This window comes from Limulus polyphemus, unplaced genomic scaffold (assembly GCF_000517525.1).
Source record: "Limulus polyphemus unplaced genomic scaffold, Limulus_polyphemus-2.1.2 Scaffold1658, whole genome shotgun sequence".
In the NCBI taxonomy this organism is placed as follows: Eukaryota; Metazoa; Arthropoda; class Merostomata; order Xiphosura; family Limulidae; genus Limulus; species Limulus polyphemus.
Genome location: NW_013667268.1, coordinates 159,584 through 176,221, shown reverse-complemented (window position 1 = coordinate 176,221; position 16,638 = coordinate 159,584). Strand labels below are relative to the sequence as shown.

Sequence of the window (16,638 nt, the reverse complement as noted above, 5' to 3'; positions counted from 1 at the left end):
CTAGAATCTCATGACGTGTTACTAGCGTCACGTGACTTCCGCTGTCGTAACAGTATATTGTTTGAATTTTTCATTTTTTATTCTAAACACAATAACATTTCAGGGTATTTTCCGACAGCAACTTCTTTGTTTATCTCTTATATAAGATAATCGTTCTACGTTATGTTTACCTGTACTTTGGTGGATTATATTTTCTCTACTGTCGCAGTTATGTCAGTTTGGTAACGTCTGATCCTTTCTCTTGTCGAAGAAATGTAGAGTTTGAAATACCGCGTTAAGCGAAAAATTGGATTGCCAATCTATAAATAGGTATCTATCCATTTATAAATGAAAATCTGCATATTTACCTTATATATAACTACGGGTAATAAAATATTTTCAGTACTTTACTATCACATAATTTCTTTAATATTATGTGAAATAATTATATCTAACATATGAAATTGATTTTCTTCGCCTTCAGGTGTTTTCCTCATGTTCATATAAACCATAACTAACCGACCTAAGATTGTGACAGCTAGACTTAAATATATATTTTACGGATTCGTTTTCACTTTTTGTTTGAAATAGAATCAGTGTATTGATTTTATTGATCGTCATTTAATTTTCTGTTAAACTAAAACAAGAAAAGAAAGAAAAGTAGGCCAATCTAGAGGAAGATTAACAGAGTAGCAGAGAAAACTAAAACTCTCGTCATTTGTGCAGCGAAATGAAAATGGTGCTAAAAGAAATGCGCTTTCAAGATTAAAGACACTATAGCGTTTAATATTAACTCACTGCATACATGTGTTGTTAACATTAAAGCCACTATACCGTTTAATATTAACTCACTGCATACATGTGTTGTTAACATTAAAGCCACTATACCGTTTAATATTAACTCACTGCATACATGTGTTGTTAACATTAAAGCCACTATACCGTTTAATGTTAACTCACTGCATACAATGTGTTGTTAACATTAAAGCCACTATACTGTTTAATATTAATTCACTGCATGTAATGTGTGGTTAACATTAAAGCCACTATGCTGTTTAGTACTAACTCACTGCATGTAATGTGTTGTTGATATTAAAACCACTATACCGTTTATTATTAACTTACTGCGTACAATGTGTCGTTAACATTAAATACGCAATACTGTTTATTACTAACTCACTGTATGCAATGTGTTGTTAACATTAAAGACACTATACCGTTTATTACTAACTAACTGCATGTAATGTGTTGTTAACATTAAAGCCACTATACTGTTTATTAGCTACTTCTGTTAATATTAAAGCCACTCACTGCATGTAATGAGATGTTAACATTAAAGCCACTATACCGTTTATTATTAACTTACTGCGTACAATGTGTCGTTAACATTAAATACACAATACTGTTTATTACTAACTCACTGTATGCAATGTGTTGTTAACATTAAAGACACTATACTGTTTAATATTAACTCACTGCATGTAATGTGTAGTTAACATTAAAGCCACTATACCGTTTATTATTAACTTACTGCGTACAATGTGTCGTTAACATTAAATACGCAATACTGTTTATTACTAACTCACTGTATGCAATGTGTTGTTAACATTAAAGACACTATACCGTTTATTACTAACTAACTGCATGTAATGTGTTGTTAACATTAAAGCCACTATACTGTTTATTAGCTACTTCTGTTAATATTAAAGCCACTCACTGCATGTAATGAGATGTTAACATTAAAGCCACTATACCGTTTATTACTAACTCATCGCATATAATGTGTTGTTAACATTAAAGCCACTATACCGTTTATTACTAACTCACCGCATATAATGTGTTGTTAACATTAAAGCCACTATACTGTTTATTAGCTACTTCTGTTAATATTAAAGCCACTCACTGCATGTAATGTGTTGTTAACATTAAAGCCACTATACTGTTTGTTATCTGTTATTAGTATGTAATAACAAATTTCTACTTTAGACCTTAACATTTTTAAATTCGGCCCAAGAAGTCCCTTCTATTATCTCTAATCATATGGTTCTGATATTTGTAATCATGATTGACATGGAATGACTCACGGGTGTTTTAAGAAACTGCTCATTTTATCATGTTTGTGATTTTGATAACACAATTTTAAGGGAACTGCGTCGTCATGAAAAGGAAAAATGTTGAAATATAACATGTAGTTATCGTTCAGCTTTTTATACACTCTTTATTTGCTATTAGTATACGATTTTTGAAAGCAAACCCTAAAGGATCTATTAAAATTTTGAGTTTGAAAACAGTAGTTTCCGGCGAAACAGCACCTTCAGAAGTAAAACGACGGGAAGATGCTCAGAGAGCGAAAAAAACAGCAACAAAAAAAGCACATATAAAGTTTATGTTTTTATACGTTTGTCCTTTGGTTATCTTTTAAAATCCAAGCATTTTTCGGACACTTTTATCACATAAAGTGTTAGTTGGTAAGATTTGTATGTTTATGTTTTAAAATTTTGATAACTGTAACTGTTCTCAAGATAAAAATAAAACTACTCATTACTCGATGTTTATTAAAAGCATTGATAAGCTTTATTAAACTTGCCTCGTCTTTCATGTAAATAGGTCATGAGTGAAATTTTCGCAAATGTTTTTTTGTTGTTGTTCATAATAAAACGTTCCCCCTTTATTTCAGCTCCGCAGCATGTTGCACTTAAGTATGTAGATAGAAACTCCATTACTGTGACCTGGAAGGATCCAGAGCCCCCTAGTGATAGAAATACGCAGCTGCTGGCATTTGCTTTGTCTTACACTTTGGTTAATGGGAAAGATCATGGTAAGATATATGTATTTCCATATTGGTAAGATTGAGTTGATTGTATTTAATATATTTTGTTTTTACGTGCCCTTTACGTTCAGTAAAATAATAATATTATATGGTGTCGAGATATATAAACAATATAATACAGTGTTTAGAAAATCATTAACTTAATTATATATTGCAGTTACTTCAATAAAACTGAGAAAAAATGCACTTCACTTTAATCCATTTCACACCGAAATATTTATTTAAGCAGTTTGATAATACAAACAGTGTCTCAGCCGGCTTGAATAGCCCAGGCCCTGGTATTGAGCGAAAGGCCTCGTCGGCACTAGACATAGCATATGTAGTGTGATTGACATATTGTTATAAACTGTTTTTTACTTTCACTCAGAAGAACTTATTAATAATTTTAGGCAAAGAGAGAGAGAAAACTAAGAAATAGTGAAAGGTATGCTTTATTTTGTCTTTTTCTTGTTTCCTTCAGAACTCTTTTTTGTTTTTCTCTCTGTACTTTGTTATAAAAATCCTAATTGGTTAGTTAATGGTGGCATAAGAAAGTCTTATATAATAGAGGCTAATAAAAGGTTTTTATTGATAATTGTTTAATATTCTTAAATTATTTACAATAGCATATTTATCCAAGTTTTTGTCAGGAAAGTTTAGTGGGTTTGACAGCATTTATATTAACTAACTCCCTCATCCTCAAATAATTTAAATATTACTTGTCACATAGTTACCCTAAAATATTTCAGAAATCTACAATATCAAGCAAAGGTCATCATAGGCTACTAAGGTTTTATTTATCAGTGTTGTTATATAGATATACATTTACCTGGTTCGTGTATAACTCGAAAACGAGTTTTTTTTATCATTTATAGCTGGAAAACAATACTTTATCTTACGCGTATATAGCTGGAAAATAGGCTTTATCTTACGCGTGGGTAGCTGTAAAACAGGCCTTTTCTTAACGCGAATACTACTAGAAAACAATACATTATCTTACGCGTGGGTAGCTGTAAAACATGCCTTTTCTTAACACGAATACTACTAGAAAACAATACTTTATCTTATGCATATACTGCTGAAAAACAGGCTTTATCTTACGCGTGGGTAGCTGTAAAACAGGCCTTTTCTTAACGCGAATACTACTAGAAAACAATACTTTATCTTATGCATATACTGCTGAAAAACAGGCTTTATCTTACGCGTGGGTAGCTGTAAAACAGGCCTTTTCTTAACGCGAATACTACTGGAAAACAATACTTTATCTTATGCATATCCTGCTGAAAAACAGGCTTTATCTTACGCGTGTATAACTGGTAAACAGACTTTATCTTACACGTATACATTTGGGAAACAGGTTTTACCTCTTTTCATGTATTGCTCAAAAACGGACTTAATATCGCACGTTTCCAACAGACCTTATCTTGTTCGTACACTTTTGGAAAACGTCTTTACCTCTTTCATATATTGCTCAAAAATGGATTTTATGTCGTTCGTGTATAATTGAAAAATGGACTTAATATTGTTCGTGTATATCTAGAAAACGGACTTATATAGCTCTAGTATCGTTGTAAAATTTCTTTATTTAGTTTATGTGTGGCTTGAAACGTAAATATATCTTACGCATTTTGTAAGGCATTTTGGTATAGCCTGAGGTTTAGAAAACTGTCTTACTAGTAGTAACTAATTGGTTAATGGTTAACCTTTTAACTGATTCGTCTTGGGATTGAATCCCGTGAGGTTCAGGTGTTGGGATACCACATCTTCGGATAGACTTGCTTTTTTTTTGTCCATGCATCAATCAAACTATCCATTACATGAGGTTAGTTTGAAAAATGTGTTTGTGTGTGTAGTATGTATATTTTTTTCAAAAGATACAAATAAATAAATTATGTGTTTTAAATGTTTCTATATTATGACAGCCCGTTAGTCTCAAAATGAATTACAAAACGTTGTTGTTGTAGTTCCTGAGCTAGCTTATCTGAAATCTCGTGTAAAGCGCGCAGATGTGACACATGTTGCTTGGAAACGAGCTGAGAGTAAATAAGCACCTTAAAATGACGTTGAAATTCTTTACGCAAGAAGAAAATGAATTGAATAATTCTTAGAGGTAACAGCTGTGGTGCAAATATGAGTTTAATAGTTATTTCATGGTAATTAGTAATTAAACGAATTTATACTTGTATAGATATTTTATTATTAAAGGTGACAAAAAGAACTAGAAGACATGATGCACGAGAACCGATGTTAAATATTTTAATTTTATTATTATTAGAAACTGATAGACGTGTATATATACAGGGTGGCCCAAAAGTAGGTATGCAGTGGATAACTGATAATGTATTTAAAATAATTAAATTCAAATTAAAGTATACAGTTGATAATTGATAATTTATTTAACGACACTTTATACGTGACGTGGAATTATGGGAAAGTTAATCTTGCAGATGTTCGAATTGAATCCCATCGCTGTTCACACAATCCTGGAGTCTGCCTGCCATACTTCTGCAAACTTTCTGACACAAGTCTGTCTGTCCATCACGTTCTGTAAATGTGTTTGTGATGTACCCTTTCATTCCGTCAACATTCCGCAATTTTCCACCGTACAGTTTGTCATTGAGTACATGAAAAAGTACATAGGGGTACAGTCCAGTGACCGTGGAGGCATCTCGATTGCTCCTCTATGGCCTATCCATCTCTGAGGGAAATATTCATCAAGACAATCGTAGACCGCATGAGCGAATTGGTGTGGTGCGCCATTTTGATGGAAGTAGAGCTTAGGGAAATCCGGCCGCTGCTGTAACTCCAGAATGATGTAACTGTATATATGGATGTATGGTGTATTATATATGTATGTCGTTCTGGACCGATTCTTGTAATAATTTGCAAATTAAAAGAAATTTTACAAACTAAGATATATTTTATCACCGCTATACAAATATATTTTTTTGTATTATGGATATATGGTAATGTAACTACTACTCCGTGCATGCCTGAAATTAATCACTGTTTTACTGCTTCCCTATTTAATAATATCATCATTATTCGTATATTTTCAATCTGAAGAGCATCTTATGTAATTTATGGGTTAAAAAGTTAGGATAAAGAAACAAGGTTCAGGCTTAATCATCCCTTGTTTAGGACTGCTGACCAGAGGTAAGGCAATCAGTCAACAGCACCTGTTGTCTACAGGGGCATTCTTAAGTAACCGAATAGCGATATAGACCAGTGGTTCTCGAACTTTTTCGTCTTTCGACAGCTTTGGCAGGACAAAAGACCCAGCGGACCACATACGCCACCCACTTTCGCTTGCCACCGCAAAAAACTCATCGGAATTAATTAGAAGACTGGCCGTGGCGTTGCGCGTCAGTGACTTGCATTATGGACCAGCCCGCGGACCATCTGGAGGACCCTCGCAGACTACCAGTGGTCTGTCAACCATACTTTGAGAACCGCTGATACAGACTGGTATTTTTATGCCGCATCCACAGCAGAAAGCTGATCCGTGACATAGCACATTAAACATGAGACCACATCCAAGCCATTAGCACGTTAAACACGAGATCAAGTCCAAGCGATTGTTACTGTAAATCGTTTTTGCTAATATAACAGAAGTTACAAAAAAGCTGACCATTGTACGTGCCCCAGCTACGGGACTTTTTTCGAATGTTTACTTTTAAGTTAGTGATAAACACACCCAATTAATTAAAACGTTTTCTTGAGTTGTTAGGGGTTTTGAAACACGGTTTAAATTACTTAAAAAACTTTTAAAAAACGCCCATTTCCTAAATTAACACATATATAACAGTGTTTGGGGGATTCATTTAGACTGTTGAAAATGTATTTATGTTGTTTTATTTCGTCACATGCTGATAACGGTTCTAAGAATTAAGATTTTATCAAACATGAATTAAATACACCGTAAGCTACTTTCTAGAGAGATACCGGGGTAGTAAGTTAATTTTCTTACGTGTTTTTTTTTATCTGCAATAGAATTGTGATTTATCGAATTTCTTGTATACCACATATATATGTATGTTAAGACTATTAATAATTTTTCGGAATGATCAACAGCCCATTATTTTCCAGGTTTCCCCATTAGCGATGCAACAAAGTTGGGAGTTGTCGAAAGTTGAATTAATGAAATTGAGTGATATAGTTATCGAATCACCAATACAATATATTATATATATACACCTATATAAATCAACCGGCCTGTCTCTAGCGTTATCATTTTGTGCCCGAACAATAAAAATGACAGAGTAACAATTTTGTAGATGACAGTATAAAAGACGTCTTCTTGCAACTTAAAACTTTTTATCAGTTTCGCAGCAATAAAAATATTGACTTGAAATATTTGAAAAATTGAACAAAATGAATATTTTTAAACATTTTGTCTTAAACCTCAATAAATTCCTTATAAAGTTTTAGGTTCTGACACATACATATCTGTGTGTGTGTGTGTGTATAATTATGTTTTATTCTGAGTAATATCAGTATCATATGCGTCTCATTCCCAAGTTTGTATATAAAAAGAATAACTAAAAGTATCACACTTCTTACATTCACTCCAAACTGATGAAGATGACGTGCACAATTTCATACTTCTGATTTTTGATGTTAATAGCTCATTTTTTTGAAATTCCTTTTACTGTGTGTTACAGCTGACACTTTAATCTCGGTTTAGATTCTTGCTGTTAATTTTGAATTTATTTATTCTTGTTTGATAACATTTTCGATACACTATATATATTATGTATATGTATATATTTATGTATACTGTTTCGCAGCGCTAAGTAATCAAAAAATCACTGATGACATTGGAAAAGAGTGGGAACTAAAGAATATGTTTCTCTATTGTGCGGCTAACGTTCTCTATAGTTTCACTTACTTCATGTTATAATTGTAATCAGTAAGTCCAATGATTGATCTTGATGGTATATAAATGTCTTATGAACGTTATTTTAACTATATATATATCAACTCTTTTTGTATCATGGGAATGTTTTATTACAGACGATAACACTGCAACACAACTTTCTGTTTGAGTTTGAAGATTAATCTCGAGTTTTATATTTGTTTATCTTTGGTTTGTGAATTTGATATACGCCCTGGTGGGCACGACACAGATAGTCCATTGTGAAACAAGAGGAAGCCATTGTACTATTATTTTCTTTGTTTTAAATTTCATTTGGCAAAATAAATCCACTTCATTCTCGTTTAATATTTTCTCCAATATATATAATGTCTGTTTAAACCTATACTTAAACGTGTCTTGTTTGTATCTATATCTTATAAACCTATTATTCTATGTTACCTAAATCCAATAAAAAATTACGCATAGAACTTGTTAATGTCGCTCTTGCAGAATGTGGCTGTTCCAACTTGATATGATTAGTTGATATTGACTCTTACAGTACTCCCCAGATAATTGTTTGAGACATTTCTATTTAGTTGTTTGCTCGTGTGTGAAGTTTAAAGGCCTGCTAGCAATAAATGGCTTTAACAGCTGAGTACGAAGTATTATATATGAATTTTAGTTGCTATTCTTTAGCTTCAATGCTTATGACGTCACGGCATATTTAAATTTTATATACTAACAAATTAAACATTTGTAAAATATGTTTATTTAATAGGCTAATTCACAGTTAATATCTGAAATATGTGACTTTGATATCTATTATAAAATTTTGGTAAATGTCAACTAAGATTATATAAGTACAGATTTTCATCATCTTTGACTTGAAGGAGAAAGAAGATAAGATAAACTGTTTGTCGTACCGTTTATTTTAACCGAAAAAACAGTTCTATTTTTCTCAATAAACCTCGTTGATAGTTTCATTTCCTAAGACTATGTGTGTTGTGGAGTTTGAAACTATAGTTTGAGATCCTGTTGTCACGTGCCTGGTGAACACCATCTATTTATTGTTCTATAAATAATGAATAATCTTATGCATAAATTTGTGTTTGTATTTATGGCAAAGCTAGTAAGACTATCTGCTGTCGTCCCCAATTGTGAATTACTCACCAGAGGGAAGACAGCCAGTCAGCAGCATCCTACCGCCCACTATAGAGGATTGTCTGTCAATCGTATTACAAGCCCACAGCTTAATTAAAGCGCGTGAAATCCAGAGTTATATCACAGGGCTAACCCGTGCCCTAATATGCATAAATAAAAACTGAAAATAAGTTTAGGGATCAAACTAAGCGTCAGTTAGATACTTAATAACAAAACAAAGTACTTTTACAGTAACATCTAAAACGTTCTTTAATCTCTTGTATATATATATATATATATATATAGTAGGTTCCCTTTAGACAACATTAAAGTACAACTAAATAAGCTACTTTTATCTTTTTAGACATTTCGTATTTCACTTATTTGTACTTTTGAAAACCAATTATTTGAAATCAGTGAAAGAATTTTTATACTGAATCAAATTTAGGTTAATTTTAGTATTGTTATCACAATAATCAGTGTGACTTATTTTCGTCTATTTATAAAACAAGAGGAAATCTTCAATAGCTGCGACACTTGAAACTATTTTAGACAGTAAATTAATCAATGAGACCTTTTTTTTTCCTTTTTATTGCCTATATTTTTGTGCGCCAGCAATACTAAGTGTGTTGTGCGCATATACCCGATTCGATTTTATTACTCATCAGGATCTCTAACAGCCTACCCTCAAGTTGAAATTATTTTAAGCAGGATTAAAGTAAATTAATCTGTCAGGCCCTGGGCGTAGTCAAATACATCAATCGAAAAGGTTTGACCTCCTGAGTCCAGAACTGTAATTAGGTCTCAAATCGGTCAAGAGATGATGGAGCTATGAACTAAAAGTTTTTACTTGGAAAAAAACAAACAAACTCGGAGCCATTCTATGAGACGCTCAGCTGCGTCCAAAGAAGCACTATCTATCTTAATTACTATTTGCTAGATTTTGCATTATTACGTTTATAAATAGGTAAATTATGATACCTTCCTGTGAGTCTTCTGTCAATGAGTGTTAGTATTAACATTTGTTCAAAATAAACTATTCATAGGTCAGAACTAAAAATCAACCCCGTAATAAATATAGTTGATTTAATATAAACGTGTACTGTAATTTAGCGTTTCCCAGTGTGGGCTGCGCCCCTAGGGGGTCGTAAATGAATGGTGAGTTAATAGTGCAAAAAATGTAAAATTAAGCGTTTTAATAATTTTTCTAATGAATATAATAAATAATTGTTACAACGCATATAGCATTTTGATGTGTATCCAAATATTACACCCCGTCACTTAACTAGTTCTTTCACTCGGCCCCCCAATGGCACAGTGGTATGTCTGCGGACTTACAACGCTAGAAACCGTGGTGGGCAGAGCACAGATAGCCCATTGTGTAGCTTTGTGCTTCATTACAAACGATCTTTCACTCGTTAAAAAAAAAAGAAAAATGAGGGGGACACGCAAGAAAGCATATTTATTAAAGGGGGCGTGGATGGCTAAACTTTGGGAAACGCTGCTGAAATGGATAAAGGGGGAACGAATGGCAAAAATTTGGGAAACGCTGCTCTAATGGATAATACCACTCTACTTCAAACTATCCGTTACTTAAGTTTGTTCTAATACAGGCTATTGATTTGACATTTAGAATATACGAACTTTTGAAATAATTATTTGTGTCTGAAGCGATGTTGCTTTTATTTTCCAAAACTGATGCCTAGAGTTAACAATGTTTCAGTCACAATTTTTGTGTATGTGTCATTATTAATTATGTATAATTGCAACAGATTATTTTCTAGAGTTGAAAGTGGCAGAAAAGATGATTTAACGTTAGGAACATTACTTCTGTACAAGTTGTAGTTTGCTTACATTATAAAACAGCCCCATAGTGGCACAGCGGTATGTCTGCAGACTCACAACGCTAGAAACCGGGTTTCGATACCTATGGTGGGCAGAGCACAGATAGCCCATTGGGTAGCTTTGTGCTTATTTTCAAACAAACAAACAATTATAAAATAACAGATAACTTTGGTCGCACTTTGTTTTTGGTAAAGAAGATTCGTTACTGAAGTATGAAGCCATTTGCTTAAAGTAATTTTCCAAATTTTCGTTTTTAAATTACTTTTTAAGCTGCATTATAACAATTTCGAATGTAGACCTCTTGGGGCTTGGATGATGTTTTGTTATTTATTTACCTGTGAGACACGTAATGTTTTTGTATCAATCAAACTGGAAATTTGTCCAGGTTATACATTTTCTAAACTTTGTAAGTGGCATAGAATATTAACATTTAATTACATGCCACACAAATGGTGAATACGGTAGATGCAAGTAATGTATAGCAATACGGCTCCAAATATTACTGAAAAATTTATAAATGGCTTCATTTTTTGCATTACATATAAATGATAATAATTTGACGAGAGGTAGCTTCTGTAACACAATTGCGAAGCACACTCTTATCGGTCAAAACAACATGAGTGTTTGATTAGCACGCTCCATGCTGAGCTAGCAGGTAGTTTTTTGATTTAACGTTTTCAGTCGAAAGTCGCATTAACTAAGATATTTACATTATAGAAAAATGCTAATGTTGTTGTTAGCGCTAAGCTATACAAAGCACTACCTACGTTATGTCCACAGCGGTGAATCGAACGACGGATTTTCAGCGCTGTAAAGTCGTAAACTTACCATTGACCCACAGGGGGCTAGAAAAATTCCACACCAATTAAGTTACTAAATTAATGCGATTAATTAAAGTTCTTATATTTAAAAAACAACAATATATTTTTAAGTTAATATTATCAATACTTGATTGATTTAAGCTTAAAATGTTTTATCATCGATAATATTTATTTAATCGTTGAATTTGTTCTATAGCTTTCAATAGCGATTGGCTTGTAGTTTCTCGAATTTTATAATTATGTACCAGTATTTACTTGATATCGTGCTTACTTTTTATCAATAACTGGTAGTTAAATACATGCATAGATAAGGAAAATTAGATAATTTTTTGACTTGTCTTATAAGATGTCACTTATTTAAAGAAAGCTAATTTCTGTTAAATCTACTAAAGCAGAATTCTAAGTGATTGGTCACCATTAACATACACTATTTTCAGTTCACGCTTGAACAGACACTGTAAGAACAGGTAGAAATCACTTCGAATAAATGACTTTTTCATAATCGTTCTTAAGCCATTTGTGGTGGAATCAAATCAGCAATTGAGACAATAAAGAGGAAAAACGGAGAGAGGAGCATTTGTTTGTAAATTGTGTAAGGTTTTCCGAATGGATGATCATTGCGAAACGCGACATTGCACTACTAAACATTTCAACTCAAAAATGAGGACTTGCGTTTGTGAGATCCATCCGCTCGGAATTTCTATAACAGTTTCAATAGATTGTCGTAGTTAACCTTAACAATAAGTATTGATCTGTGATACTGCTCACACTGATTTTTTATAACTTCTATTTGATGCTATTTCTGCACAAATATGCTGACAGCTAGAAAACTTTTGTCAAGCAAACATCCTTCCTACTCTATTAAAATAAAGTTGCCCTCCATTGGCTCAGCGATAAGTCTGATAAGTTATAACGCTAAAAACCGGGGTTCGATACCCGTTGTGGGCACTGCACAGATATCCGATTGTGTAGCTTTGTGCTTAACAACAAACAAACAACTGAAATAACGTTATAGGCATTTTTCGTGGTTCTGTCTTTGTTCATAATGTGTGTGTTGGTCGTATAGCTTTAAACTATCGTTTATGATAGATGTCGCTATATTATGTATTTAGTTCTTTAAAATGCTAAATTCTCCTGTTGAATTGCAGGAGCAACAGTCCCTATCTGTGTTTGGATTAGTGATTATTGTAAGCCAGAAATAACAGCTTAATATTTTACAACCGAGATTATAAGTACTGGCATAAAATAGAATTGGCTCCTTTGCAGGATTCATAGACCTATTCATGATTTACAGAGGTTGCCAGTGAAGCTATCCCAAGGGGGTTTGTTCCTGGAAATGAACCCAGTTAGGACACCCACCCATGATTCTTGTGCACATCTGTCATAGTTGGTCTCACTAGCTCATGAGTGGGATTATCAACACAGTTTTAAACATGACGTCCCCGGGATCTCGAGAGGGGCCAGAAACACGATATCTGATGTTAGATAGGGCTCGACGATCCTAAAAATCTATTCTTAGGCTAGAATCATGCCTGGGTGACCTTCTAGGCGTGTTGTAGCCTCCAGAAGAGGGCTACGCCATATAGATAAAGACACCTACTTCCCAGTTTACTAAGTTTGATTCTGCCAGCTGTAGAACAGTGGGATAAGTTATCTGGGCATACATACATAAACACACACAAAGCTACAAGCTGAATTAATATTAGGCCCGAGTTACGAATTTTAAGAATGTTATTTCTTTCTTTCTACTGATTAACAGAATTAAAAAATAAATTGTATTCGAAAAATACAAGGTTCCATTTTTGACTGTCAGGGAGACAAAAATGTTATTGTCTTGTATCAGATAATACTTTACTACAATAGCTTTATTGTTGTATTATTGAACAGTAAAACGATTGCAACAGAGAAGCCCTTGAAATTCGAATTTTCAACACTTTGGAATGTAAGTAGCATTTTAAATCGATTTTCGGCTTCCATCATAGTCTTGCCGTTTGACGAATGGTATTGAAAGACAGGTCTACTAAGCAGTGCCTTGTGGCAAACAGAAATATAATCTGAAATGTTGTTTGTACACACCTCTGATTTGATGGATTAATTATAAAATGAACGTGATGAAAAAACACCTGCAGTCTAATGTGATTTGTATCACTATTATTAGGTCTATTGAACCAATATATTGTCTGTGCATGTATCAAGTGAAATACAATAAAGATTTATTTTCCTTATCTTGGTGGGCTTTGCGATCATTTCAAAAAAATAATTCAAGTTTCAAATCCAGTATTTTAATACGTTAAAGACAATGACCTCTTCAGCAAAGTGTTTCAGTGCAAACTTTGATTACATCAACACCAGCATAATGAATTAAAAATAAGCATTCAAAAGTGACTACAATTATTGACAATTGGTTTAGACCATTTTCATAGCTTGTTTTGTATGTAACTAAAAAAACAAAAAAAAATGTGTGTTGGTTGTGCCAGTTCGATTTCAAAAACAAATTTTATTGCTGTAATATTTTTAGTAATAGTTTTAAGTAAATAACTTGTTAAACATTTTGTATTTTATCTTAATCACATTATTTTTTTATTATATTTGATTTGTAATTATAAAGCTACATAATTGGCTATCTGTGCTCTGCCCACCACGGGTATCGAAACCCGGTTTCTAGCGTTGTAAGTCCGCAGACATACCGCTGTGCCACTAGGGGGCTTATATTTGAAATGCTCATTTATGTAGGTTAAAATTGTTAGTTGTTAAGCGCATAGCTACGCAATGAGCTATCACTGCTGTGCCCATCACGAGTATCGAAACCCGGGTTTTAGCGTTGTAAGCCTTCATATTTACGACTGGGCCAGGAAGGACCCCTGGGGGAGGGGGCTATAGGTTAAGGTAACTCAGTTTCTCCAATATATTGGATGCAAAGAAGGGTTGCACATACTGGTACACACGTAAGGACACGCCATTAAATAGGTAAACATTTCTTGATCTTTTTTATTTATTTATTTCGTCAGACAAGTAAGCAGTCTTAAAGCCACAGACACGAGTCTACGTATGTGATTTAACAATTAAGGACTTTTACATCGCCCCCTTTTTTTTTCAGTACCTAAGGCTGATCTGTGTAAGCTTATTGACCCCAATAGAACGCAAGAACTTCGTGTGAGCATCTCAAGGCATTTCCCGAAATCTCTCAAATGAACAATATTTTGCTTAAACTTACGCCCGCACATTTATAACTGTGTCAGTTTTAGAATTACTGTTTGGAGTCCACATACGCCTCATCTGTCATTTTTTTAAACTGTATATGCATCAAATTGCTTCTGAGTACATGACTTTGTTACATTGCTCCAAAGAACACACACACACACACAAAATATAAACATAAATTCCATCAATACTGCAATTAATCCCACTAAATACGGTAGAGATCGCCTGATGTATTTTACGTAGAAGATGAGCGATTTCATCCTTTTTCTTTTATTTTTTATCAGTTCTTTACACTGATGAAACCACAAAATGACGCAAAAGAATGCAATATGTTGACGTGACGTCACCGGTAGTGAAAGGTGTAAAAATAAGTCGGTAAATTGAGGATTAAGATTGAAAACCGCTTACATGCGGGCTGATGTTTGGGCTGTTTACATGCAAGAGACAGATGGTTAGGGCGCTCGACTCGCAATCTGTGGGTCGCGGGTTCGAATCCCCATCACACCAAACATGCTCGCCCTTTCAGCCGTGGGGGCATTATAATGTGACGGTCATTCCCACTATTCGTTGGTAAAAGAGTAGCCCAAGATTTGGCGGTGGGTGGTGATGACTAGCTGCCTTCCCTCTAGTCTTACACGGCTAAATTAGGGACGCCTAGCACAGATAGCCCTCGTGTAACAAACAAACATGCAAGAGATATTATTGTGTTTATTCCAAGTAGAATAAAATGTTATTAATAGGTTCACCTATTGGTTCAATACGATAACACGAAGTCACTGCCAGATGTTCTTATGATCCTATATTTTGTCATTGTCAGTAACCTATTAGGATTTAAAAAAAAAATGTGTACACAATATAAAACTGAAGGCAATTGATAACAAATATATACTTTAAACGAAGCGTTTGAATCTTAGGTACACGTAAACCTAGCATTTCTTAACCATCTAATTAATTAAGTTTCAGATAGTTATTTCTTGTAATTTATCTTTGTTTTTATAATACATCTATTTCAGACAGTAACAAATACGTCTGTAAATCGTGAACATTACATACATAGTAAATGTCTGTTTTTATCAAAGCTTTAAATTCGTATATTTAAACAAAAATCGGTTCAAACAACTTGAAAACACAGATAACTTGTAATATCCCTTAGTTATCACTGTCTATTTTGAAACTAAATATAAAGTTAGATTAGGAATAGTAACAGTTTTTGGTGTAGTTTTTCATATGTAACGCATTTTTATATTTTCTGATTTTGGAAGAGTTTGATTTCTTGAGACATGTTTTTTTCTTACAGGGAAAATTACACATGTATGTAGAGAACAGTAAAAAGAAGTAAACTGGATATCCTAAAATCTTAAGATTAACATGGGGCGGGAGAAGGAGAAAGTATCATTCTTTAAACAAAGACTTTCTATTATTTTTATATTAAAGATATTGAGTTATTTGTCATATACAAAGGTCAATAGCTCTATAAAAATCTTACTAATCTTGTCAGCAAACAGTTTTTTCTCTCTCTCTCTAAAAAAAAATTATATGAACTTGTGTATTTCCACACCAACACTTGTGAGATCGGAACATAATTACATCATTATTCTTTTTATTTATGGGTCCGGCATGACCAAGGTGGTTAGGGTGCTCGACTCGCAATCTGTGGGTCGCGTGTTCGAATCCCCATCACACCAAACATGCTCGCCCTTTCAGCCGTGGGTAAAAGAGTAGCCCAAGAGTTGGTGATGACTAGCTGCCTTCCCTCTAGTCTTAAACTACTAAATTAGGGACGGCTAGCGCAGATAGCCTTCGTATAGCTTTGCGCGAAATCCATAACAAACAAACCAACTAACTGATTGGCCACTGGTTTTTGGATTCAAAAGACTTCCTGATTGACCACTGTTTTTTTTTTGGATTCAAAGGGCTTCCTGATTGGCCACTGTATGATTTTTCTGTGATAATGTAGCTCATGTTAAGAAATGTGCATAAAACAC

At 33.6% G+C, this 16,638-nt stretch overlaps 1 protein-coding gene across 2 annotated transcripts in view; it reads left to right on the top strand.

Annotated features, from left to right (window-relative positions):
- The window catches only part of LOC111087033 (multiple epidermal growth factor-like domains protein 9), a 64,503-nt gene that overhangs the window by 35,429 nt on the left and 12,436 nt on the right, over positions 1–16,638 (top strand). Inside the window, exon 2 of one of the 2 annotated variants that reach the window (XM_022392188.1) lies at positions 2,657–2,797. The exons of the other annotated variant lie outside the window; for it this stretch is intronic. Coding sequence (XP_022247896.1) covers positions 2,657–2,797 — 141 coding nt within the window. The remainder of the gene's footprint in view (positions 1–2,656; positions 2,798–16,638) is intronic. 2 annotated transcript variants of the gene reach the window in all.